Below are 23,062 nucleotides of genomic sequence, written 5' to 3'. Positions count from 1 at the left end.
AGTAGAATAATTACCACATTTCTAGAAGGAATGCGCCATCTACCTAGGTAGAAAGTCTGGACCTTCTTGGAAGAGAAACTAGTAAAACAGAAAGACAGGGATTTGCACCTCATGTTACTTGCCACCTGGACACCATTAATCTATTCAATATATTGTCTCATACCCTAGCACATGCCACATAGCCCATATAAAATGGAGTAGTATGAAACTAATTCTTCAAATACAAGATTTACTACTTTATATCAAAGCCCTTTTATTATCCCGGGTTCCCCGTCCTGCCTTCGTCGGTATAGTTACTATAGTAGGGTCCAACCGTATATAGGGTATTAGGGCTTGAGTTAGTCTGCTAGTTAGTACCTACATTGCCTGAGTAGCCTGACTGTAACCTTTCTCGAAGAGGATATTGACTAGGATTTTTGTCATTATGGAAATAACACATGCAAAACACTTACTCTACGGCCGCTCTTCTAGAGTTGGCTGTTTGTAACTCCACCTGTTGCAACGCTCTTGGTGTTGCACGTTGCACCTTTTGGCCTCCCCTTATTTGTCTCTCGTGTAACTTCTTATTTATCTCTCAATTTCTAGACTTCTCTTTTTTTCTTCAGCTTTTTGTCTTTTTGTCTTCAGTACTCATATTGAATTCGGCACGTCATGGCGCAGAGCGAGTCTCTGAAAATGAATAGTCTTCTGGCTTCGAGAGAAGCAGAGGCTCATTTCTCCAGTAAACAACAGCGTGATGAGGCCGGTTTGGCACGTCTGGGCAAGCGAAGCGTGTTGAAGGTATGCTATTATTGTTAGTAGCACTCCCAAAATTTCTGGCTAATTCGCAAAAGCGCAATTTCGGTTTTATGGCTGTTCTAGGTTTTAGTACGACCATTTTGATTACTTGGGAGGGCCTTTTCACGTATGTTAGGTCAATGGCATTGTTGATCTTCAACTAATGGATTCTTAGAACGTTTTTGCAGCCGCTTCAAAAGTACGTGACAATATTCAGGGATGTTCTGAGATAGACTAACGATTGCCAGTGGCGGTCCTGCGGGTACAGTCTATGGGTATATCTTCGTCTGGGCAGGAACCGCGGCGATATTTGCGATGCTTTCTGAGATGGTTTCCATGTAGGTTGTTCGAGTACATCACGAGTGCTACCAAGCTGATAATATAGGGCTCCAACTTCCGGTGGTCAATATCATTGGTGTTCCATGCTCGCTTCTTCAAGGACAATGAAATTCTCAAGCTACGTTACTGGTCAGATATAATCCCAGCTTCGTATAGCAATGTACAGTGATTGACTCGAACAGGTTGGCTCACGGTCGTCGGCTGGCAGGCCACTTTCGCGACAGCCTGCTATCTCAGCGGAACTACCATACAAGGTCTCATCGCATTATCAAATCCATCCTACGTACCTCATCCCTGGCATTCAACACTCCTTTATTGGTCTGTGGTGGCATTCGGACTCGTCATCAATACTGTGGGCGGAGCAACTCTTCTACCAAAATTTGAAGGCCTGATTCTGGTTCTGCATATCATTGGGTTTTTTGCAGTTCTTATCCCATTGGTATATATGTCCGACCATGGCAGTGCCAAAGATGTCTTTGCGACTTGGTTCAATGAAGGTGGATGGGATACTCAGGGGCTTTCTTTCTTTGTTGGGCTCATTGGGGTTGTGTTTGCATTTGCTGGAGGTGATGCCGCGGTACACGTAAGTCGCCTCGAATATACGTTGGATGACAGTATGAGAGCTAACCTAATATTGGCGTAGATGGCAGAAGAGACTCAAAACGCACCAAAGATCGTTCCCATTTCCATCATGTTCAGCGTCGTTATCAACGGCGTTCTCGGCTTCGCCATGCTTATCGCTTCTCTCTTTTGTCTTGGAAATCTCCAAGATGACCTCAATTCTCCAACAGGCTACCCATTTATGGCAATCTTTCTCCAAGGCACAGGTTCAGTTGCCGGCGCCACGGCAATGTCTGCTATCGTGGGTGTCATGGCTATCTGTGCTACTACCGGCATGTTGGCCACTGCTTCACGCATGTTCTGGGCATTTGCGCGCGACAGAGGCGTTCCAGGATGGCGTCTCTGGAGCCAGGTATCACCACAGGCCGGGGTCCCCGTCAACGCGGTTATTTTTACAGCTACAGTCTCAACATTATTAGGGTTGATCCCGCTCGGCTCTCCTGTCGCATTCAATGATCTCACCTCCATGTCTACATCAGGCCTGTATCTGTCGTACATGGTCTGTTGCATTCTGTTACTCTACCGTCGCTGCACCGGTGGCATCATCACACTAACCGAGACCAGCAGTGTTGCCTCGCCGGCCGATGATGAGCAGATCGTGAACACGGCAGGTGCAAAGCTTGTATGGGGTCCATTCCATCTCAAGGGTATCGTTGGCATTGCTGTTAATGTGTTTGCCATTGTCTATATGTTGATCACGGTGTTTTTCAGCTTTTGGCCACCAACAGCAGAGGTCACTGTGTCGACGATGAATTATAGTGCTGTCGGGACTGTTGGGACGATGACTCTGAGTCTGTTGTATTATTTCTTCAGAGCAAGGCATGTTTATGAGGGGCCTATCGTGGAGATTTGAAACTTCCCATCGCTTTTTGTTATGACACATCGGCATTCTCTGTATGAAAAAGGGAGTGATACTCAAATCATTAGCTGGGCTACATCAAGAACTGTCACTTTGAACATGCTACAGCGGTTTTAGAAAATTAAAATATAGATTTGGCTTGATTACTTATCTTCCTCTTCCCTTTAATGTAATCAATGATCCAAGATGTAACAGTACATGGATCATTTTGCACCAACTGATGCATAACGACCGCCACAAGCTAGTTCCTCCGCGATGACTGAGTCGACAGCTTTTCAGTGATATCGGGTGCATTCTCTGTCAGAGTTCGAGTAGAGATGTCATCGTAGTCGACGTTCAAGCAGTTGGAAGTACTAGCTGAATGACATTATATCTTCATCTCGGAGACCGATTACTATAGGATTGTAAATCTGAGACGCCTGGAACGAGTCTCGTGATACTGACACTCGTAGGTTTGTGAAACCCATCTTTGAGCAGATGGTGGCTCGATTGGTTTGGACTTCCGATTATGCTACAAAGTTCTTGTTCATTTAAGTATAATGGCTTCGCGTCTGATTAGAAGTGAACTATCTGTGTTACCATGTCTCTTGGCTTCAATATCCAATTCTCTGTTTGCATCCATGGATGGACTTCCTACCTGTCATTCCATTCCATTCCAACCTCATACACAGACATCCATCCTTCTATTTACGTAAACCACCCAGATCTCGATGTTATCTCTAACCGGCTTGAACCTGAACGTTTCAATTTTGCCTCCCTCTCCTCCCCTCCCCCCCCCCCATAGCGCCTGGGAATTTGCATTACTGGGATGGGCGGGCGCGGTAACGATGTTCCAAACAGTTTGGGTTACAAAATGAAGAGAAGACGGTCAAGTTTGAGCTTTCAGAAATTCCTACAAAACTAAGTCTATCACAAACAACACAGGTCCACTTCACGATGGTCTGACCTGTCAGAACTATGCGTACTTACTATCACTATAGGTTTCGAGCCAGATCCCCGGGTATCTTCATGTTCTATTTTACAGTCTTCCATATCTGCAGCAGACTTTTGCCCCCTGGCTTGAGGATATGAATCCAATGCAGCATCTCGTCAAAGGCGTTGACCACAGGATGCAGTGTAATTTTATTAGCTGGCTCATTTGGTTGCATGATTTACGACTAATGACAGATTTTCCTCCTAGCAAGATCGTCGACAAATTACAGCACGCAGTAACTGTGGGCTTTTAGGCTTTTGAAGGCCGTATGCCTCGATAAGTCAGTATACACCCATTCTTACTTGAAACATCGATCAGCTAGTGTTAACGTTTAGATCTCTCTCTCTCCTTTGGATCTTGTTGATCTCTAAGCTCCCGAATACGCGTTATACAGGTTATCACGTTCTCGGCCGATGTTCTAGGCCATTCATCAGATTCATAATGTATCAATTGATATAAAATTTGCCAGCCTCCATGTCTGCCTACAGGAAACACCTAGCTAATTGCTTATTGAGGAGGAAGAGGAGCCAACATATTAGCCCGAATATACTCTACAGTCTTCGCCTGATCAGCATATGGATACCTCCATTCCAACATCTGTTCAAACTCCGGAACCGTTGGCACAGACACTATAGATTGCTTATGTGAGAAGGTATCGATACTGGCTTTACCACGATACGAGCCAAATCCACTCTTACCAAACCCACCGAAAGGCATACTCGGCGGTGCAACTTGACCCATCAAATCATTGATACAAGCGGATCCGTTGGGGAGGGTGTTGACGACGCTGTTTGCTTCTTCCATATCTTCGGTGAAGATGTATAGACCCAGAGATTCAGGAGCGATCGACCTGACGAGAGCCTGGGCATGTATGATGTCAGTGGCACGGAGGATTGGGAGGATGGGTCCGAACATCTCGCTTTGCAAAATGGCGTCGTCTTCGTTGACATCCGTGACAATTGTGGGCTCAATGAATCTAGTCTTTTCGTCGAGTGTCCCACCAAGAAGAACTTTCCCTTTTGTCGACGTGAATAATGACCGCGCTCGTGAAAATTCATTGGCATTCACGATGTTGCCGACTGCGGCATGTTTTGGCTTTCCCTTGTAAAATTCGGCATAGTACTGATACGAATCAGCCCTTGTAACAAGCCACCGGTTTGAAAAGGAATTGTACGTACATCTTTAAGCGCGTCTAAAAACTCATCATACACAGCGTCATGCACAATAGCAACATTGGGCGCAAAGCAGGTCTGACCAGCAGCAGCAGCTTTCGCCCAAAGAATCCTTTTCGCTGCCATACGGACATTGGCCTTATTCGACACAATGGCGGCATTCCTGCCACCAAGCTCCAATGTGACCGGTGTGATATTTTGAGCAGCTGCTTTCATGACTTCCTTGCCGACTGTGAGTCCACCGGTGAAGAGAATATGTCCGTACGGGTGTTTTAGCAGACTCTCGGCGGCTTCCCTACCTCCGAGGACGCAACGGAAGCTGCTCGGGTCCAGATAGTTGGGGAATAGTTCTGCAATAAGATCACCGGTATGAGGAGCGAATTCACTACATTTGAGTCAGGTCAGTCAAGGTTTTAAGACCTCTCGCCTATATTGAACGTCGGATGGCTTACCTAGGACGTAGGATACCGGCATTTCCAGCAGCAATGAGTCCGGAGAACGGGAGAAGCGCTATAATTACTCAGTTTGATATTCATAACTGTACGAAGCTGCGTTTATAACTTACTCAATGTCAAAGGGTAATTCCAGGTTCTATTAGTAGCCTCTTAGCATATCACTATGACTTGATCTCAGGACACAACTTACCCAAGAATGAGAACGACCCCCTTTGGCCGTTTTCGAATGATTGGAGACCAATTCTCGAAAGAAGGCAGGGTCTCGACCGACTCATCTTTAAGCCAGTCGTCAAGATTTTGCAACATATGAACTATCTGGGTAACATTGAACACAGGCAGTTAGCACTCTCAGGGTTGAAATAATTGGATAGCGAGACTGACATCATTCGCAACGGTCAGAACCTCAAAGGCTTCGACTTGAACAGGCGGCTTCCCGACATCCTTGAAAATAGCTTCCGCAAATCGATCCCGATTATCCTTTGGATAGTAACGCAAAATTGGTGAGTAAACAGCCTTCGTATGCTTGAGTTTGAACGGCCTTACAACAACAAGATGCCACAAATTCCGCAGCTGCTCTTTGCGATAAGCAATAGGACGAGTTTTGCCGCTTTCGAAGGTCTGGCGAAGCTCGGAGACGATACTGCCGGTGTCCATGATGACATAGGTTGTATTATCTAGGTAACCTTGGAAGAAAAACAAGTAGGTAATCAAGGATTCTAGATACCAACTACCTTGAGAATCCCTGGCTGTTGGATAAAGCCACACTGTACCTTACACATAGGTCAGGGGAGTTATATCAATATATAACTACGACCATTCAGCTATTCAATTTCGTAACATTGCTCATCGGTAGCTGGTACGGTACATCTTTTACCTCGTACCTAGGTAAATCCCATACAAAATGGCTACCTATGTACTTGCGGGGCTTGCTCTTTAACGTTAAGGGGACATTACGCAGGACATTACGCCCCACCACCGGAAATCCGTACCATATTCTTAGGTCAGAATAGCATATTGCACCATGTTTCAAAGGTAAGAATTCATCTATATCAATTGTAACCACGATACGGCATGTTTCAACATAGGGATAGACAGAAATCTGCCAGCAGGGCTTTTTGGTGGGCGTAACTCCGACTCGTTTGCCTTGAATGACGAAACGACGCGGATTTATATAGGGCTGTTGAGATATTAGACCTAATGAAGAAATACAACGAACCTTGAAAGTGTACACCGTACCTGTTACGCGTTTGTGCCATCTATATTAAGCGATACAGAGAGTACGTATGGCATAGGTCGATTAAATTGTTGGATAAATTCTTGAAAGAAAGCTTGTGAGAGTCTTTTGATCGTTTGCATGTTAGGGCTGGTCCCACATCTCTAACCCCGGCGACCCCCTATCCTGCCATGGACTCACAGCCCTAACCCTTTTTTATCTCTCATCGTTGATAAATCGATAAATCGGTGATAAATAGACGTTGTGAAAGTCCTGTCTAAAAAAGGTGACTATGTCTGGGACTAACTTTTAATTCACTTGCAGGTAAGATTTTGTGGTTCACACTCCCACAACTGCCTTCGGCGCCAATCATCATAATTTTTACTTCTCATCTGCGTCTCTCTTCCCTAGAACATGTGTGTCTACAGTTGAGAATGAGACACGTACGGTATCCCTATGCCCCAAACTCTTATGACTAAAGCCTCGGTTGTTGAACGCTCCTTGTTGACGTATACTTGAAAGAAAAATGGTTCCCTGGCGGTGCTGCGCGGACAATATCTTCTAGTTGATATGATGCATTTATACATATCTGTTTCATGACAGGTAGATATGACTTGCAAGGTCTAGTTGACTTTAATTGCTGATGAGGTTGTCGGTTCGCCTAGCTTACTACGCAGATAGTAAGGTAGACCAGCTGTTCAGAAGAGCTAGTGATCCAATATCTTTGATTCCAATAAATATGACTTGATTAGAAACTATGGAGCTCATATAACCCTCTACACCCCGGGATAAAGGTTCTCCTGTTCTGCAAGCGAAGGCTGTAACTATTTGGGAAGGATAAAAACAGAAGTTTACTATACACATTGCGCAAACCCGTTCTTTGCATATGCTATTGGAATGTTGAAATAGATATTTATCCTTTATCATGTGCCAACTATACCATCACAGCTGGTGCAACATAAACAGCAATGACGTGGTAGCGCCGTAAATAACTTGATCTGTCACTTTTTCAGGATGTGTGGGCAGAACCTAATCTTGTCCTATAATGACTGGTTTGCTCGTTCGGAAATGAGATCCGCAACTGCAGACTAATGGTATCCCCACGCTTTTTCTAGAGGTGCATTTTGGCCACTGCCTCAAAGCCGTGTATGCCCAATATACTTGAAAGTAGAGGGATTTGGTTGCCATATTTCGAATCTTTGTTTGTGGGTTCCAGGGGCACATATTGTAATATTTGAGACATTTTTGTCGATGATTCTACCTTGGAAACATGTTGGTGACAGGGTTCGTACAAGGAGGTCGCGGTCATAGATCTCGTTGTATGTTCGAGATGCGTCTTTCCCTGCATGCCTAAGAATAACTTGTAGGATTTTTTGCTATAGATCACTACGGATTATCATAATTTACATGGCAAGGTGTTACTTTTTGCCCCGCCTGGGTGATTGAATAGATAATTTGTTACATCCCATACTTTTCCATTGACTATAATCCAACAATCAGTATCATTCGAATGAAGCCTAACATCCTCTCGCGAAAGCCGCTTGTGTTGCTCATGTTGGTTTTTGGCATCTATTGTTTAGGTTGTTTCCGTGTCCGGAGGGCCGGATGAGGGCGAGGCAGAGGGATGGTGTTGTACAACGATGGGGACACGGTAGGAAATCCTTGCAGGCGGGACCCAAGCATGATAAGGACCTACCTATGATCCAACTGGTTACGGAGAATAGGATACAAATCCATACAGTAGTCTTCAATAGACGAGGGCTCTTACTGGTTACTTCAGCACTACCGGATTTATACCGAAGCCATGTTTGGCGCTTGTACGACTGCGAAAGTCAGCTCAATAATCCCTCTGGTACTCTAATTTCCTTATATTAAAAATATGCTTCTCCCAAAAATCACGAACAGAAAGTCCTGAAACGGCCAACAGCTATGGCACAACGCCTTAGCCAGATCGACCGGCTCATTAACTCGTGTCATTGGATCACGATCTCCCTGCCCTCTCTCATCGTCTCTTGTTACTATCGAGCTGCCAACAATGTCTGGGTCCAGATTCTATCTGAACGGCTTCAGACAATCTTTCACGTTTCCAGCACCAAACCCAGCGAAATCGTGTCTCTGGATTGCTTTTAGAAAAACTGTTGGTTTGTCCAGCAATGGCTTGGTGAGTAATTGAAACAGGTATCCCCCTTCATCAAAATCAACAAGAATGCTTGATTGTTGCAGGTTTTGCATGTCTTGCTCAACGGTCATACCGGAGTTCTCCAACCGTCCGGGTTGAAAGGTTTTCGTAATATGTTGCTGGAATACTAATGAATTTTCTTCAGAAGTGACCCTCCCGCATCGTATCAACTTGGACTACTTGTCAATACTAGTTGGTGATTACTAGTTCGGGGTTGACCCTCTGAATTCGAAACCCGTCAGCCCAAGGACTTTCATCCTGCCGCTGGAAATTTGACCGGTTGGGTAATCTACCAGTTTAAATCTTTCCCAAACTAAACATGCCTCATGTCTCAGCATGGAAAATGATCCGACTAGTTGAATGTATTCAACAGAACCCTAGTAAGTGAGGAAATAATCAGCAGACGGCTTGTACATCTGAGATTTCTTCTTTTACCAAATCTCATTTATGGCATTGATATAAGCTTTTCATCACGAAAAGCGTTGGATGTCGCAACTTCAATCCAACTTATCAGATAGCACGAGCTAGATTCAAGCGCAACTGATTCTCTTGCTACACTGAACCCTGAGATTAGTGGGCTACTGTTGCTTTCAGACTATCTCGCTGCATGCCGATTAATAACATCCAGAGTGCCGGAGAACAGGGCAAGGAGGCTTGCATATTATTCCGATCTTTGTTCGACGACCGGGTATGTTTGGAGAGTTCGGAGTTCTAACGTACGTTATTTGTGCCCATTACTTAATGGTTTGTTCCTCGATTCAAAAACTAAGAAGTGAAAAGAGTGAAAATAGCACAGAGGTCCTTCGTACAACAGGGTCATGATTACCTAGTGGGGCCATGTGGGACGGAGCTTGCGGCCCGTGCATAACCTCAATGACCATGGTAGTTTAGTTAGGTGTATGTACGTATGCCGTATTTACGCGGTATTTACGTTGGATAACTTACACGGTACTTATTGCCGAGCGTCACATCAAGATATCGGAGATCGATGGTTCTTCGGAAACCTAAACTTCGGGGTATATTTCCTTTGAATGATCAATTTCTTACAAACCATTCCTAGGTTGCGAAATGTTTAGTCTCCCTGTCCTTTGAATTATCTGATCATTTCCCACTCCCCCAAGAGTCTAAAGGAAATTCGTCTGGCACGTAGTCTACCAAGACAGTAGGCACCTGTTGCTTGGTTGGCACTAGATAATGCAGAATAGCGTGAAGCGCCGCTTGATCTGGAATATACCCGGTCTCGCTCTCTACGAGGGACCTTCTACATAAATCCCAGTAGTTCTACTTAAACCACACTCTCGTTATTGTACTATCATTGGCGTGGTGTCTAAGTAGCTGTTCTCTTTTTTCGGAGACTTGTCACTACCCATTCATTGAGCGGCTCCGATATAGTAAAGCCCGTAAAGATACGTGTTGAAAGATCAATCTTCATCCCCTACCTTCCTCAAGGGCAATAAGTCGGCAACTAGATATTATGTAGTCAATACGCGCTCGTAATCCTAGGAATCATCGATGAGAACACGGGATGAGAAGTAGTGCTCACATGTGCCCGGGTATGGTTAGCAAAAGCGTGGAAAGTATTGTCGACAGGTGCTCAATCCAGGAACAATAACATATAATATTCAACAATTCCTCGAACAAGTAAAAGGTTTTGGGTTCAATCCAAGATTTGTTACCACTGATAAGTACTAGGTAGAGCTTGCAGCAGTCACCGCGGTATGGCCTGGTATCAAAGTTCAACTTTGCTACTGGCACATAAAACGCGTAGTAAGCACAAAGCTGAATTCGTCCAAAAATACCAACACGCAAAACCACTATAAGCTGAGGAAGCTCAGAAATTGATTACAGATTTAGAGATCTGCTAGGGCTTCTTGCCTATATGCTGCCCAGTAAGCCATAGATTCGGCAATTATCAATGCCCCTCAAAAGATGAAAAAATCAAAGAGATGGGGAGAGTAGAACTAGCAAGCAAGAAGGAGCGTGATACTGTACTTGATATTTTCTGCTGACATTTTAACCTCCATCCACTTATACCTGACCCCAATGGCACCTATAAATCCTTAAAAGATTTACATCGCGAATGTGCAGTGGAGATGTACATATAGTGTAAGACTCATGGGTACTACTGATTGTGGGCTTATCTGTATGCCAACTGGTACTGTCTGGAATAGTGGAAGCTGTAGGCACGAGCTGCTGAGCCTTCCGAGATCCTAGCGTTAAAGACAACAATGATAATTGAGTGGCATTAGCGAACACTCAAGCATGATTATCTCCACAGATTAAATTGGCCATGTGTGGACCTGGTGGTATGGAAATTGACATCTCGAGTTCTATCTGTCGGAACGTGAATATCAAACCCTACGCGTTTCGGCACCGGACTACTTAGTCTCACGTGGCACGTGCGTGCCGCGTGTATATCTAACTAGCTATCCCCCCGTTCCCCCTCGTTCTTAGGAAGAAGTCACAATATTAGGAATCAAGATATTTTCATATTGTCAGGCTCATTAGGCCGCTTCGTGTTCGCGCCTTACTACCGTCTATGCTTCGTGATACGGACCGTAGTTAAACCAACACTATCTGATGGTGTTTATCGAATAAAAGCCATTTCTAATGGTCAATTTCGCATATTCAAGGCTTGTTGGAGAGAAGCATCCAAGAAGCAATAGAAAAAGGAAGGACATAAAGCAGTTCATTCAGACAAGCTAAAGGAATACTATACCATTCTGGTCAACTAGGTTTGTGCCTGCAAATCCTTCCTACATAGTCGCTTTCTTATTTGCAAATACATTGTACATTGTTTTGAGTCATCTACTCCAGAATTCTTTGAAACTGTGAGTCGTCAGAGAGTTCATCCTCTTTGGAAAGATCCACAATTAACTCTATGACTTGAATATTCACTGAGAGTCGAGATTGATACCCAAGGATTGCATGGAGGTAATAGACTGCAAGCAGACGACGCAAAAGAGACCCTATTTAACTCCTCAGAGAGTGAGTCTGAGCAGGATGGAGATAAAGATGATGAGCAGGAGTCCATATTAATGGAAACCTAGGTTGCAGAATTTAGAAAATTGATACAGAATACTATAATTGTCTTTGAAGACCAACTGGCAAAGGAAAATGAGAAGTTCGTAGAGAGATTTATAGGTTCTAACCAGACAAATCGTATCTTGGTGGAGGAAGTTGAGCAACGTGGCAATATGCGAAGCATACCACGGACTTGGGGTAGGTACTGGCATCCGGCGACGATGTATTTTAAGTGAATATAAATGACATTGATTGTGATTAGCTGGTAGTGGCTCGTATCCATTTGATGCACGTGATCGCAAATTTAGGGAAGTACATTACGCCCCCATTGCGCGGGACTTGATGATAGCGTGTACACATAACCCAATCGACAATGTCGTGATGCAATGAAATTACGGCCCTTTGGCTGGGTAAATCAATTAGCTGTAATCAATCAGATGCAGTCAAGATGACGAATCAACTTTATCGTGCTATCAGACGAAGCAATTGACGAGGTGGCCGGTGGCCGTAAGACAGCGAGATGGGTCTGTCGAGCCGACAAGGAGTACTCACATTCCGTCCGTCTGGCCGACTTCTTCGGCAGCACTCGGTACATAGTATAGACTTTTAACCGTGACGGCATATTGGTAGGTACAGCACGCTCCTTTCGCCTCGACAAAGGCATCAATGATATCATAGAAATATGGTGGATTGATATGTATCCATCCCTCACTAGTTTCGGTACAGTCGTCCTGCGGAGCCCCGCGTCGATCATTTCGAGAATTGGATGATAGGCCAGGGACACTTGGAGAATTAACCATAATTTAACCGATTTTGCCTAAATTCGAGTGGAAACTCCAAGTGCTATTAACGCCAATGAAACCACGCTAATGTCAGTCTGTGTGTGGGTAGAATAGAGGTTCAGCTATCTCGTTGGAAGATTCTCCAGGTTTTGTTTGAGAATTGGTGAAATTGAAAGACTGGGGAAACGGAGAAAAGATACGGGATAGAGCAGATGACGCAAGCCAGGAGGTCTATCAAGTCAAGATGCTTTTGCTGTAGTTTACAGATATTGTTCAGATAAACTATATAAACGGCGTCTTTCTATGGACGCCTCCAATCTACACTTAGGTCGTTGCCCCAGTAGTATGATCATTCGTGCAAGCCCCCCCCCGCCTTCCCGACGCCGTAGCTCCATAGCTATTGACAGTCCTATATCGAGCTAATCCGGAAGTTTTTGTTTAAGAAGCCAGGATGTATAGAATTACAAATATTTACGGTGAGCAAGCATCTATGCTCCTTGAGACTTCAAAAGTCTTGTTTCACTGACTTTCGGATGGCTACCAGTCCTAGCGGCGTTTGGTACCATTGGTGGTGCCCTTTTTGGGTTCGATGTTAGGTATGTTACGATATATAGATAGCTTGGTAAGGTTTATTTGCGATTGACAATTCATGGAGTTCCATGAGCGCATGGATTGCCACTCCGCAATATCTTGATTATTTCCACAGTCCAGACTCGAATCTGCAAGGAGGGGTACGTTAATGCCACAAACACCTATCTCATGGCGCACTGCGTATTTATGCAATGACGACCATACTGATACACTATAGATCACGGCTTCCATGTCCGCCGGCTCATTTGGTGGTGCTATCGCCGCCGGTATCATTTCTGATTATCTGGGTCGGCGTCTTGCTCTTATGCTAGCTGCATGCATATGGGTTATTGGAGCAGCAATTCAGTGCAGTGCTCAGAATGTGGCTCACCTGGTTGTTGGTCGAGTTGTGAGCGGTCTTGCGGGTAAGTTTCCACTGACTTCGATTATCAACAAATGCAATCTTCCAAGGTTAGAAGATGAAAATATCGGACAAGTATTAATTCTTCTTTTCTTTATATAGTTGGCATCACTTCGTCACAAGTATGTGTCTATCTTGCGGAACTCGCCCCAGCTCGCATCAGAGGCCGGATCGTCGGAATGCAGCAATGGGCAATTGAATGGGGTATACTTATCATGTATTTAATTGCATATGGCTGTTCTGTGAGCGTCTCTGGACCTGCCGCTTTCCGAATCGCTTGGGGAATTCAAGGCGTCCCTGGTCTTATCCTGCTTGTGTCACTCTTCTTCTTCCCAGAATCGCCGCGTTGGCTGGGTTCAAAGGAGAGATGGGAAGAATGCCTCGGTACCCTAGCGGCACTTCATGCTAATGGTAACCGCAATGATCCTGTCGTTCAAGTAGAATTTGAGGAAGTGCGAGAAGCGGCTCGAATTGCTCATGAGGCGCATGATGTATCCTTCCTTTCTCTATTTGGTCCTCGAATTTGGAAACGAACTATGTGTGGAATGACTGTGCAGATGTGGCAGCAGTTACTTGGAGGCAATGTGGCCATGTACTATGTCGTCTATATCTTTCAGATGGCTGGAATGGTTTGTCCTTCTCGATCTCGTTTAATTTTACCCTCCTGGGGACGAAGTGGACTAATATAACATGATTCCCAGAGTGGAAACACAACTTTATACTCTTCCGCTATACAATATGTTATTTTCCTGGTGACTACCGGCATTATGCTACCACGTGTGGACCGAATAGGCCGTCGCCCATTGCTCCTTGTGGGCTCAATTGTGTGCATGGCGTGTCACTTTGCCATTGCAGGACTCATGGCAAATTACGGCCATTACGTCGACGAAGTCAATGGGAACAGTAATCTGCGATGGTCAATCTTCGGTGCTCCTGCAAAAGGCGTCATTGCCTGCTCCTATATTTTCGTCGGTTTCTACGGTTTGACCTGGGTATGTCATCTTGAACTCTTTGGCTTACTATATCAGAACTTTCCCACTTTTGCTAATATTTAAAGGCACCGGGTGCATGGATTTACGTCTCGGAAGTCTTCCCGCTCAAATATCGCGCAAAAGGAGTTGGCATATCTGCAGCAACAAATTGGATCTTCAATTTCGCCATCGCGTATTTCGTGGCTCCTGCTTTTACAAATATCCAATGGAAGACGTACATCATATTTGGAGTGTTCTGTTTCGTAATGACCTTTCAGATCTTTTTTACCTATTCTGAGACGGCACGCAGGTCGCTTGAGGAAATCGACCTCGTCTTCGACACGGATGTGAAACCCTGGCGTACCGCTCAAGTCAAAGATTTGTTTGAAGAAGAGATTCAACAACATAGGGAGCAGAAGGTTGAAGGAGAGCGTAAGGACTTTGCCGATACCGCAAGTCATCATGAAAATGTTTGAGGTTGCCAATTCACTGTGGGCACATCAGTTATTGTGAGACCAATGAGTCTCAATCTGGCCTTGAAACCCCCAAATCGAGGGAATCTTTGGTGCATCCGTGTTTTAGGCGTATCACTTTACTGCAGTATCTGTGGGCATATAGGATATCTAAATTTGAGGTACCTAGGTAACCTTGGAACTGGTCTGTCGGCATATATTGATTAAATAAATGTTTCTTAGCACCTATAGAACAACTGGACAAATCATCTACCAACCTAGGCAGGCAGGTAGGCAGGTATCACTCTGCAATTGAGAAGAAAGGAAGAAAGTCCAACAATACATTGAATATTCTATTCAGCATAAGTCATAACTAATTCAAGCATTTCCTGTTGATCCTAGCATATCCATGCATCTTTCAACAGCCGCTTGCATGGCATTGGTGACCTCTTCATGTAAAGTAGTCAAAGGAACTTTGCCCGCTTTCTCAGCCTGTACTCGTAGGTACTCGTTATTCATAACCTTGTTTATATTGATCTTGGAGACACCGTGTGAGATGCACTTCTGGAAGATCTCAGTTGTAAATGGATCCGCGCCGTGAAGTACAATGCGCACTTTGTCGCCCACAGCCTTGTTGATAGACTCCAAGCGGTCATACTCCAATTGAACACCACGGGGTCCATAGGAACCATGGACGTTACCAAAAGCCGGTGCAAGCCAGTCAATACCCGTGGCAACGAATTCATGGCTCTCTTCGGGTGTTGTTAGAAGACCCGTGAGGTCCGCGGTATCTGCCACGCCATCCTCTCCACCTTCAATACGGCCAGGCTCTGCTTCCGTTGCGATGCCGCGCTCGTGGCAATACGCTACCAACTCGCGGGTCTTGGCCAGATTCTCCTCCTTCTCATAATGGCTCATGTCAACCATAATACTATCAAAACCACCGAGATCTGCCGCATAACGAATGATTTCGGGCGATTGGGCATGGTCCATGTGTACCGTGACGGGCACCTTTGCCTTTTTAGCAGCTTCTGCAGCTGCGTGAACGAGTAAACCATCGGCATATTGAATTGCCCAGGGAAAAAGTAGGATCATGGCTGGTGACTTTTTGGCTTCTGCGGCACGGACAGTGGCTAGGATACCTTCGATGTTGTAACAGCACATTCCGGGGACACCATATTTTCCTGCGAGGGCCTTGTCGAGTATTTCGAGGGCTCGGTTGCCCTTGAGATTTGGGTGGGGCATTGTATATGATTATACTTTCAGTTTCTTCTTCATTCACGTTATTTTAATGGCGATGTATTGACGCGGCTGAAGAGTAGTGAAGTCAGCGGCGATGAATAATTGTATCCATAGGATGAACAATTACCTGTGAACGATTCGCGGTGTCAAGAAACTTGAAACTTAGATATTTGAAATAGTATTGCTAGAATTAGAATCAAGAGTATCAAATATCATGAGCTTTTATACATCCAACAAGCATCCGTGAAACATCGTCGGCTGTTTGTCCGCTCTATCATAGTGAGTCGGAGCAAGTCCGATGGGTGGAGCCGCAGGCGGGGGAGGTGGGGGAATCGGATCATTCTGCGATATATCTTAACCCTAAGTCGGGGCATCTGCTAAGTTCAGGGTATGTGGTATTTATTCACTGCACGCATAATTTCTCTAAGACTGGCTTAAAATTTGTAGTATTCTTATAAAGGATGTTTGTGTCTTCAAATAGCCGGTAGATTGATAAACCATCTCTGAATTGAGGTCCCGTCATTGCTATGTGTAGACTTAAAATAGGAGAATAGTGAAACACACATAATCTGTTCAATTACAGCACTAACCAGTCTCACATTATTTGCTGGATTATCTAGTTCTCCCATACCCTGATGATACTCGTCGCCGCCTCAGATCCCCATCCACGTCGTTGTGCGACAAGGTACTGAGTTAATGCTTCGGTAGCTAGGTGCAAGGGTGTAAATGAGTCCCTCGCTTCTTGCACAATAGCACTAAGCTCGTTGACAATATCGTCAATGCTCAATGTTCCCTCCGGCGCTTTCTCCTTCAGTATCCCTTCGCCCATTGTCACCCCAAGTGTGTTAAACATCCTGCTTCCACCAGCGGCGTTGATGACCAGGTCATAGAATTGTTTCATGTCCACATTCAGGTACCGCGCGAAAGCAACAGCTTCAGCTGCTGCAACAATGTTTGTATATTGCATGCACTTGATGACCATTTGAACTCTTCGTGATGTCTCTTCTGGTGATAGAGTACACTTCACATTGACGATCGGGTCTGGGAAATACATACGAACAAGTGACGAATCATCCTTGGGACCATATCCGTGGACAAGGCTCGTTAGATAGAGTTGTTCTGCAGACGATGCTAATGGTGTCGGGAATTTGTGTAGTCTCGCAGTAGATGTGATGATACCCTTGCTCCAGTCAGCTGTGTCAATACAAAACTTCGATCAAGGTACGCCTACCACGTCTTTGAGAATGATTGTCATGGCACTTGCTCCTGGATTCCAATCTTCTTCTAACATCCTCTTGATACGATTTTCATGCATCCATGTCCATGCATCCGAGTTGATGATTGCATCCTTGACGACATAAGCGTCTAATCCCAATCGTGCCGCAAGTCCCATAGATTCGCTAACACCAGCAATGTGGATAGCCGCAAGAACTTGATGTACCATTTTCATATTACTACCTGCCCCAATCCCACCCGGCACCAAGTACAGTTTCTTCGCATCGGACATTTCCTGAAGAAGAAAGTGCCCTTGAGAAAGGGCAGCCGGGCTTCCACCAGCCATTATTGATAGTGTCCCGTCGGCTGCACGACCAGCTCCGCCAGATACCGGGCTATCAATGAACAGTATATCGTCTCTTCCGCGGGCTTTGAATTCTTTCTCGACCGATTGAGCGTATGCTGATGAAACCGTGGAACAAAGCAGAAATGTCGCACCTTTGGGGAGTACTATCGCATAATGTCAGAATGATACCAAGACAAATGAAACTGCATTGAGGTAATGGAAAGGTCATACCACCTATAATTCCCGTTTCTAGATTGAACAACACATCCTGTACTTGAGGTGGCGATGCGACCATGCAGATATAGTACTGCTTTCCCTCCGCCGAATCCCTCAAAGAAGCTGCCGGAATTCCACCAGCAGCTTTGAATCGCTCCACTGATGAAGGAAAGACGTCGTAGCCTTTGACGGGATATCCTTGCTTGACTAGATTGGAGGCCATTCCAAATCCCATGGCACCAAGGCCGACGAAGCCAATCTCAGGCTTTTTGGAAGTCATGATTGTATTTCCCAGGTGACTCCAGTGTGGTCCTGATCTCAACTTTGGTGACCTTGAAAGAAAACCTAGCTTCAGAATATCTTGAGGTCTTATAAAGAATATGCCAACTTTTATTTACATCTCATAATTGACCTCGGAAAGTTGCTTCCCCGCGCTGCTTAACGGAGCAGCTCCGAGTCTCGGTGGAACCGGCATCATTGATCTGGATAAATCGTTTGCCAGCAAATCAAGGAGTAAGTATCATTTTGTTCATCGCATCAAATTCCGGCTAAATCGATTCTGAGGCCTTCCAGTCTCAGGAACTGGTAACATCGCATTAATGTAGAGGCCGATTGTTGGCTAATGAGTTTTGTCAATAGCCGATTCTTAGATGGGCTGAAGCAACAACGTGCGCGTATGAAAAAGGATGAGGGCTTGGTATATTACAAGTTTTTCTCATATTTCTCAGGTTGTTAACATTCCTATACCGTATATCCAAAGGAAATATTCAAGATTATGGGATGACTGAGCAGAGGAGAATCTTCACATCCATACATGGTATATGGAACATACATGGCAACTGTGCCAGTGATACAGTACAGCCTTCTGTAAAAAGCTTCAGGCGGTAGTCCTAGCTTTAAAATATATGTACTGTTCCATTAACATTAAGTTGTTTGCTTTGTGCAACTTTCTTGTGTAAATCAAGACTCTCTTGTCTCGTGATCTTTGGACCATTTCAACTGCGCAGGACAGTTAGGGCTAACCGTAAGCACAACAAGATCACAATTCTTTCCTTCGTCTAACCTACTAACAGCTATTAAAAATTATTCTGGTCATAAATGTCTATCTACATTTTTCTGTATTTCTAATCGGGTTTAGGGTTTTTTGAAGTAGGAAACGATATCTTTGCAGATGAGCAGGCTGTAATCATCGAATAATTTTTGGTGCTTATATGCCCGTGACCAGCATTATCCCTGCTCCTGTCGGATTGATCGATTTATTCCAGGCCAATCCTGAGGAGTGTCTTACTATGATGAAAAGAAAAGAAGTGACTAACAAGATTGTATGTATTGAGTTCTCTGTCTCTCTCTGTCTATCCGTCAGGTTTCAAAGCTGGGTTTTAATAAACATCTTTTGCAGGGTGCTTTGTGAGCTATCATGAGGGGTAAACATTGGGCTGAAATCTAGGTGCATAGATATATGCCCCAAGGTGCCTTGTAGACCTGTAAGATCGAACAACCAATCTCTCTGCCTCGTTTCAAATCCGGATTATCTGACAGCTCCTCATGCCTAGTCCCCCGTCGCAGAGCTACTCGAGAAGATATGGACATCACATGTAAGTCTATCTGTATCATCTGCTTTCCCAACTGTCAATTAAGTCAATTTTCACAGTCACCCTCCCTACCTAGGTACCTTTTGGTGCCCTACTCCTGAGTTCATTTAAGATCTAGCCATGCAAAATATAGTAGTTATGTACCAAAATATCACATAAAGTAGCAGCATTCCCTATGTTATACATCAAAATGGTTATAGAAAGTGCATATGATTGACACTGTAAATGATCACTAAAACCCCACAATAACAGTCTTTGTATAACTGTATACAGATCATATTTTGTTATCTGAATAAGGCTCTATATATCTTTGCAACACTCGAAGTACGTTTCTACTGGTACAAAACATATTTCCAAGCATTATGCAGCACAGCTCCGAGATTTGGCGTTTCTTAAGATTCATTCTGCACAGATGTATGATCATTGACTCAGCTGCTGCGGTTCCCAAGGATATGCCTTAGATGGTTAGATTCAATCAAGTTGGCTATAAACAGAGGACGAATTTTGAACGCTTGACCAGTGTTATATTGTATCTCGATGTCCCCATAAAGTTGAATGCAGCCATTCTAGGATAGCCATGGAATATTACGTTGTTCCACCCACAATACAGGTTGTCAGGCAAGCTTTACTAGACAGAGATTAGAACGAGAAGGAATATGGCATAGAAGTTGACTACATGAATTACAGGGCATTTGCAGAGAGATACCTACTCAAGGGGTCAAATTTTGCACTGCTTAAGCCGAAACAAATCACAGCACTTCTAGTAAATATATTTCTATACCAATAACACCACAGTTGCCACAATCTAGGTAACTCACCACTCTTTAGGTCACATTTACTGGGAAATATAACAAACATGTTGATGCTACTTCTTCTTGCCTGAGTGAGTTTTAAAACACAGACCTTCTTTCTTTCGAGCCGAAAGTCTTGGGTTCTTTGGACTGCATCATAAAAAAAGTCAATGCTAACTTGATTGCAGGAATTGCGGCTTCTTACAGCAACGTCGAGTCTAGTTCTGCTACAAGTGATATTACCAATGGCGCTGAATGGTGGTGTATTCCACCATTTTTGGCTGTAAGGGCTTGGTTTGTTTCTTCTCAACTCGGAACTATATGATGACACAAATCACTGATTACTTGATATTGCCAAAAACCAATAATGTCGGAAGGGCGGCCTTTGCTGTGGTTTCCTCTATGTTAATTTATCAATAGATCCGCTTCATTGTGGTAACTGTTTCACTTGAGTAAGCTGCTCCTTTTTTTCTAAGTTGCATACTTCTTCCATTTAAACGGTGTACATGGATGTCATAAAGGTTATGTACTGATTCATGTTTTATATTAATATCGATTAGCGTATTTGTGACGGCTAAGCATGGCTCTGCACTCCCGTCTCAGTTCACAGATAACTCGGAGCCGTATAACCCTATCCGCGCCCTATTGGGAAGCCATATCAACATCAGATGTCGGAGCTGGATAGGGAAAGGCGACTCGCACAGAGATTTATATGAGAAGCGAGAGCAAGAGCTTTTACTTCATTTCTTCCTTTTTCCCCCTTATGCTCAATATCACCTGTCGACAGGCACCTCTTGTACGAGATAGCTAGCTAGGATAACGTACTCAAATCAAGCAGATTGGCACCGTCACATATTTATTAACCTTTCATCTATAGTGCCCATCCAATCCAACGTGTGTGAATGCAGTTTGCACATGTAATTCTCCAGGGACATTATGTCCTGATAGTCAATGCCATAATTTATCAAATGATTCTCAAAACTATGGCTCTTGTGGTAATAAGGTAGATACTCGGCTAAAATATTAATTAAATTTGTGACATTACGAGTTACTAATCTCTATTTTAGCGTCCTATGAATGCTCCATGTCTGAAAGGACAATGTACAGATCCAGTATGCTATGGGTCTAACTGTAGTGTTGGAAAGTCATGTGTAACGATGGGCTTGCATTGTCAATGTACCTTTATATTGGAAGGTGAAATGCTTTTAAGTGTCCGGCATCAAGCCAGTGTCAATCGAGTTCAGACTGTCCAGCAGGCCAGATCTGTGCTGAGACTACTAACAGTATCTGTGTGACCAATACTGGCTGTGTATAGTGGTTTACCGTGACCAGACGGCTATTGCCGCCTTAGGGTCTTGTTGCCGGAGCCCCATGTTCAGCTTTGTACGAGGGAATAAATACTAGCGCTTGATGCTGCATTGGAAATCTGCTTTGTCAATACTTGAGGAACTTCACTATGTATCCATGGATATTTTTATATTTCATGGTGATATCAGATGCGTTCCTATATAGAGAAGCCGTCAACCCTCTGACCGATTCCTATTCTTATTTTCCATGCTCAGTTTTCTCGCTGTAATTCTACCCAACAAACCAATGGCCTAAGTATCTTCACATTAACGGTACATGTTATCGAACAACATACCTCCTGATGTCCTGAGTAGGGTCCCAGAACAGCTCAAAAACCATTTACCAGAGAGCCCCATTAAAGGCTCCCCGTTGGCCAGAATGGTATGAATTTTGTTCTGACATGTTACAGGCTGGCGTATGGTTAGTTGATGTCGACTGGCATGTTAACTGACCAGGCCAGATAATTAGCTATCTAAGCGAGACTTATCTCCGATCTTAGAAATATATAATTTACCTGGAGTGTGGGTGCATCTGCACTAGTACTAGTACGATAAGCTTCCTAACACGGAATATGGGTTCAATTGAGTAGTCTAAGTTGTCTCTTCTTAAGATATCTGACACCGACGCGTAAGGGATTCCTTGTGTAGTATTGGAACTTTTCCGTACTAGTGCTAACTGGGCTAGGCCAACCAAAGAAGTTTCTTAGAGTAAGGATTTTTCTGATATTTGTGCACACTATCTAAAACCTCACTATCTAACAATCTTGGTCCTTTTATATTCACATTCTCAATACAAATGACATCATTTGAAACCACAATCTGTACTCGATCGAACTTTCTAGATATAAGCTGTAAAGTTGATTTGTAATATCAATCTTATGTTGATGTGTGAATTCAATTTCTCGAAATTTCCTGTTGATCAGTATTTGTACGGTTCTCTGAATCCCATCCCAAAAAGGAATAGCACAGTATAGTTCCAACATGTAGCCTTCGTCACGTGATGTTATCACGTGACATCAGCTATCCGGATCTCGACTGCACCCTCGCATCCAACATGGAGTCCTGTTACTCTCATTACTCACTTCTATGTATCTACAATCCCTCTTACTGCATGGTGCAGGATGCGGTGAAACTATTGCTAAGTTCATTTGTTCCTACCTAGGTAGGTAGTTATTAGCTAATTGTGCAACAGTTGCCTCTTCTCCAACTAGGAGACGTATTTAGATTCTATACTGTAGTAGGGAAAGCAGCATCTCTAATATCAAACACCCACAAATAAACCTAGGTATTATTTTGTAGTCAAGAATGAAAGCAATTGATCGTCAAGGCACAGAATACAGTAGACACCAACTGACTTGGACGGCTGTTGATACCAAATGACGAGTCAATCACAACCCAGGATATGTTAGAGAGTTAGGGTTAGAGTTGAGCAGGTGATCATGACGTCGGATGCCGGAGAAAAGATCCGCTACGTTCGATACAGAATCTCAGCTTAACATAGCAGGA

General features: G+C 44.1%; 6 protein-coding genes and 1 pseudogene across 6 annotated transcripts; 2 read left to right on the top strand and 5 right to left on the bottom strand.

Annotated features, from left to right (window-relative positions):
- Positions 1 to 651: 651 nt before the first annotated feature.
- TSTA_124810 (GABA permease, putative) lies at positions 652 to 2,590 on the top strand (the record flags this gene model as incomplete). Its single annotated transcript, XM_002482708.1, has 6 exons — positions 652 to 780; positions 834 to 904; positions 1,026 to 1,115; positions 1,163 to 1,245; positions 1,299 to 1,699; positions 1,760 to 2,590. 6 exons carry the CDS (start codon positions 652 to 654, stop codon positions 2,588 to 2,590), a joined length of 1,605 nt encoding a protein of 534 aa, XP_002482753.1.
- A 1,486-nt stretch (positions 2,591 to 4,076) lies between these two features.
- On the bottom strand, positions 4,077 to 5,850 carry TSTA_124800 (succinate semialdehyde dehydrogenase, putative; the record flags this gene model as incomplete). Its single annotated transcript, XM_002482707.1, has 6 exons — positions 4,077 to 4,691; positions 4,748 to 5,126; positions 5,194 to 5,251; positions 5,307 to 5,332; positions 5,387 to 5,511; positions 5,578 to 5,850. 6 exons carry the CDS (start codon positions 5,848 to 5,850, stop codon positions 4,077 to 4,079), a joined length of 1,476 nt encoding a protein of 491 aa, XP_002482752.1.
- Positions 5,851 to 6,791: 941 nt separating this feature from the next.
- Positions 6,792 to 7,985, bottom strand: TSTA_124790 (annotated as a pseudogene).
- Positions 7,986 to 8,275: 290 nt separating this feature from the next.
- On the bottom strand, positions 8,276 to 8,659 carry TSTA_124780 (4-hydroxyphenylpyruvate dioxygenase, putative; the record flags this gene model as incomplete). Its single annotated transcript, XM_002482706.1, has 2 exons — positions 8,276 to 8,448; positions 8,482 to 8,659. 2 exons carry the CDS (start codon positions 8,657 to 8,659, stop codon positions 8,276 to 8,278), a joined length of 351 nt encoding a protein of 116 aa, XP_002482751.1.
- A 4,186-nt stretch (positions 8,660 to 12,845) lies between these two features.
- On the top strand, positions 12,846 to 14,832 carry TSTA_124770 (MFS glucose transporter, putative; the record flags this gene model as incomplete). The annotated part of the gene is made up of 7 exons (XM_002482705.1): positions 12,846 to 12,870; positions 12,939 to 12,990; positions 13,050 to 13,125; positions 13,203 to 13,389; positions 13,488 to 14,014; positions 14,087 to 14,377; positions 14,443 to 14,832. The coding sequence occupies 7 exons, from the start codon at positions 12,846 to 12,848 to the stop codon at positions 14,830 to 14,832; spliced, it is 1,548 nt and encodes a 515-aa protein (XP_002482750.1).
- Positions 14,833 to 14,883: 51 nt separating this feature from the next.
- On the bottom strand, positions 14,884 to 16,233 carry TSTA_124760 (fructose-bisphosphate aldolase, putative). Its single transcript, XM_002482704.1, has 2 exons — positions 16,178 to 16,233; positions 14,884 to 16,119 (listed from the first exon to the last, which is right to left on the bottom strand). The coding sequence occupies exon 2, from the start codon at positions 16,051 to 16,053 to the stop codon at positions 15,187 to 15,189; it is 867 nt and encodes a 288-aa protein (XP_002482749.1). The 5' UTR covers positions 16,054 to 16,119; positions 16,178 to 16,233; the 3' UTR covers positions 14,884 to 15,186.
- Positions 16,234 to 16,481: 248 nt separating this feature from the next.
- Positions 16,482 to 18,162, bottom strand: TSTA_124750 (oxidoreductase, acting on the CH-OH group of donors, NAD or NADP as acceptor). Its single transcript, XM_002482703.1, has 3 exons — positions 17,843 to 18,162; positions 17,282 to 17,775; positions 16,482 to 17,230 (listed from the first exon to the last, which is right to left on the bottom strand). The coding sequence occupies exons 1-3, from the start codon at positions 18,105 to 18,107 to the stop codon at positions 16,667 to 16,669; spliced, it is 1,323 nt and encodes a 440-aa protein (XP_002482748.1). The 5' UTR covers positions 18,108 to 18,162; the 3' UTR covers positions 16,482 to 16,666.
- Positions 18,163 to 23,062: the final 4,900 nt, after the last annotated feature.

The sequence above is a fragment of the Talaromyces stipitatus genome, genomic scaffold (assembly GCF_000003125.1).
Source record: "Talaromyces stipitatus ATCC 10500 scf_1105507295555 genomic scaffold, whole genome shotgun sequence".
Taxonomy (NCBI): Eukaryota; Fungi; Ascomycota; class Eurotiomycetes; order Eurotiales; family Trichocomaceae; genus Talaromyces; species Talaromyces stipitatus.
This window is presented reverse-complemented; position numbering and strand designations above follow the sequence as displayed.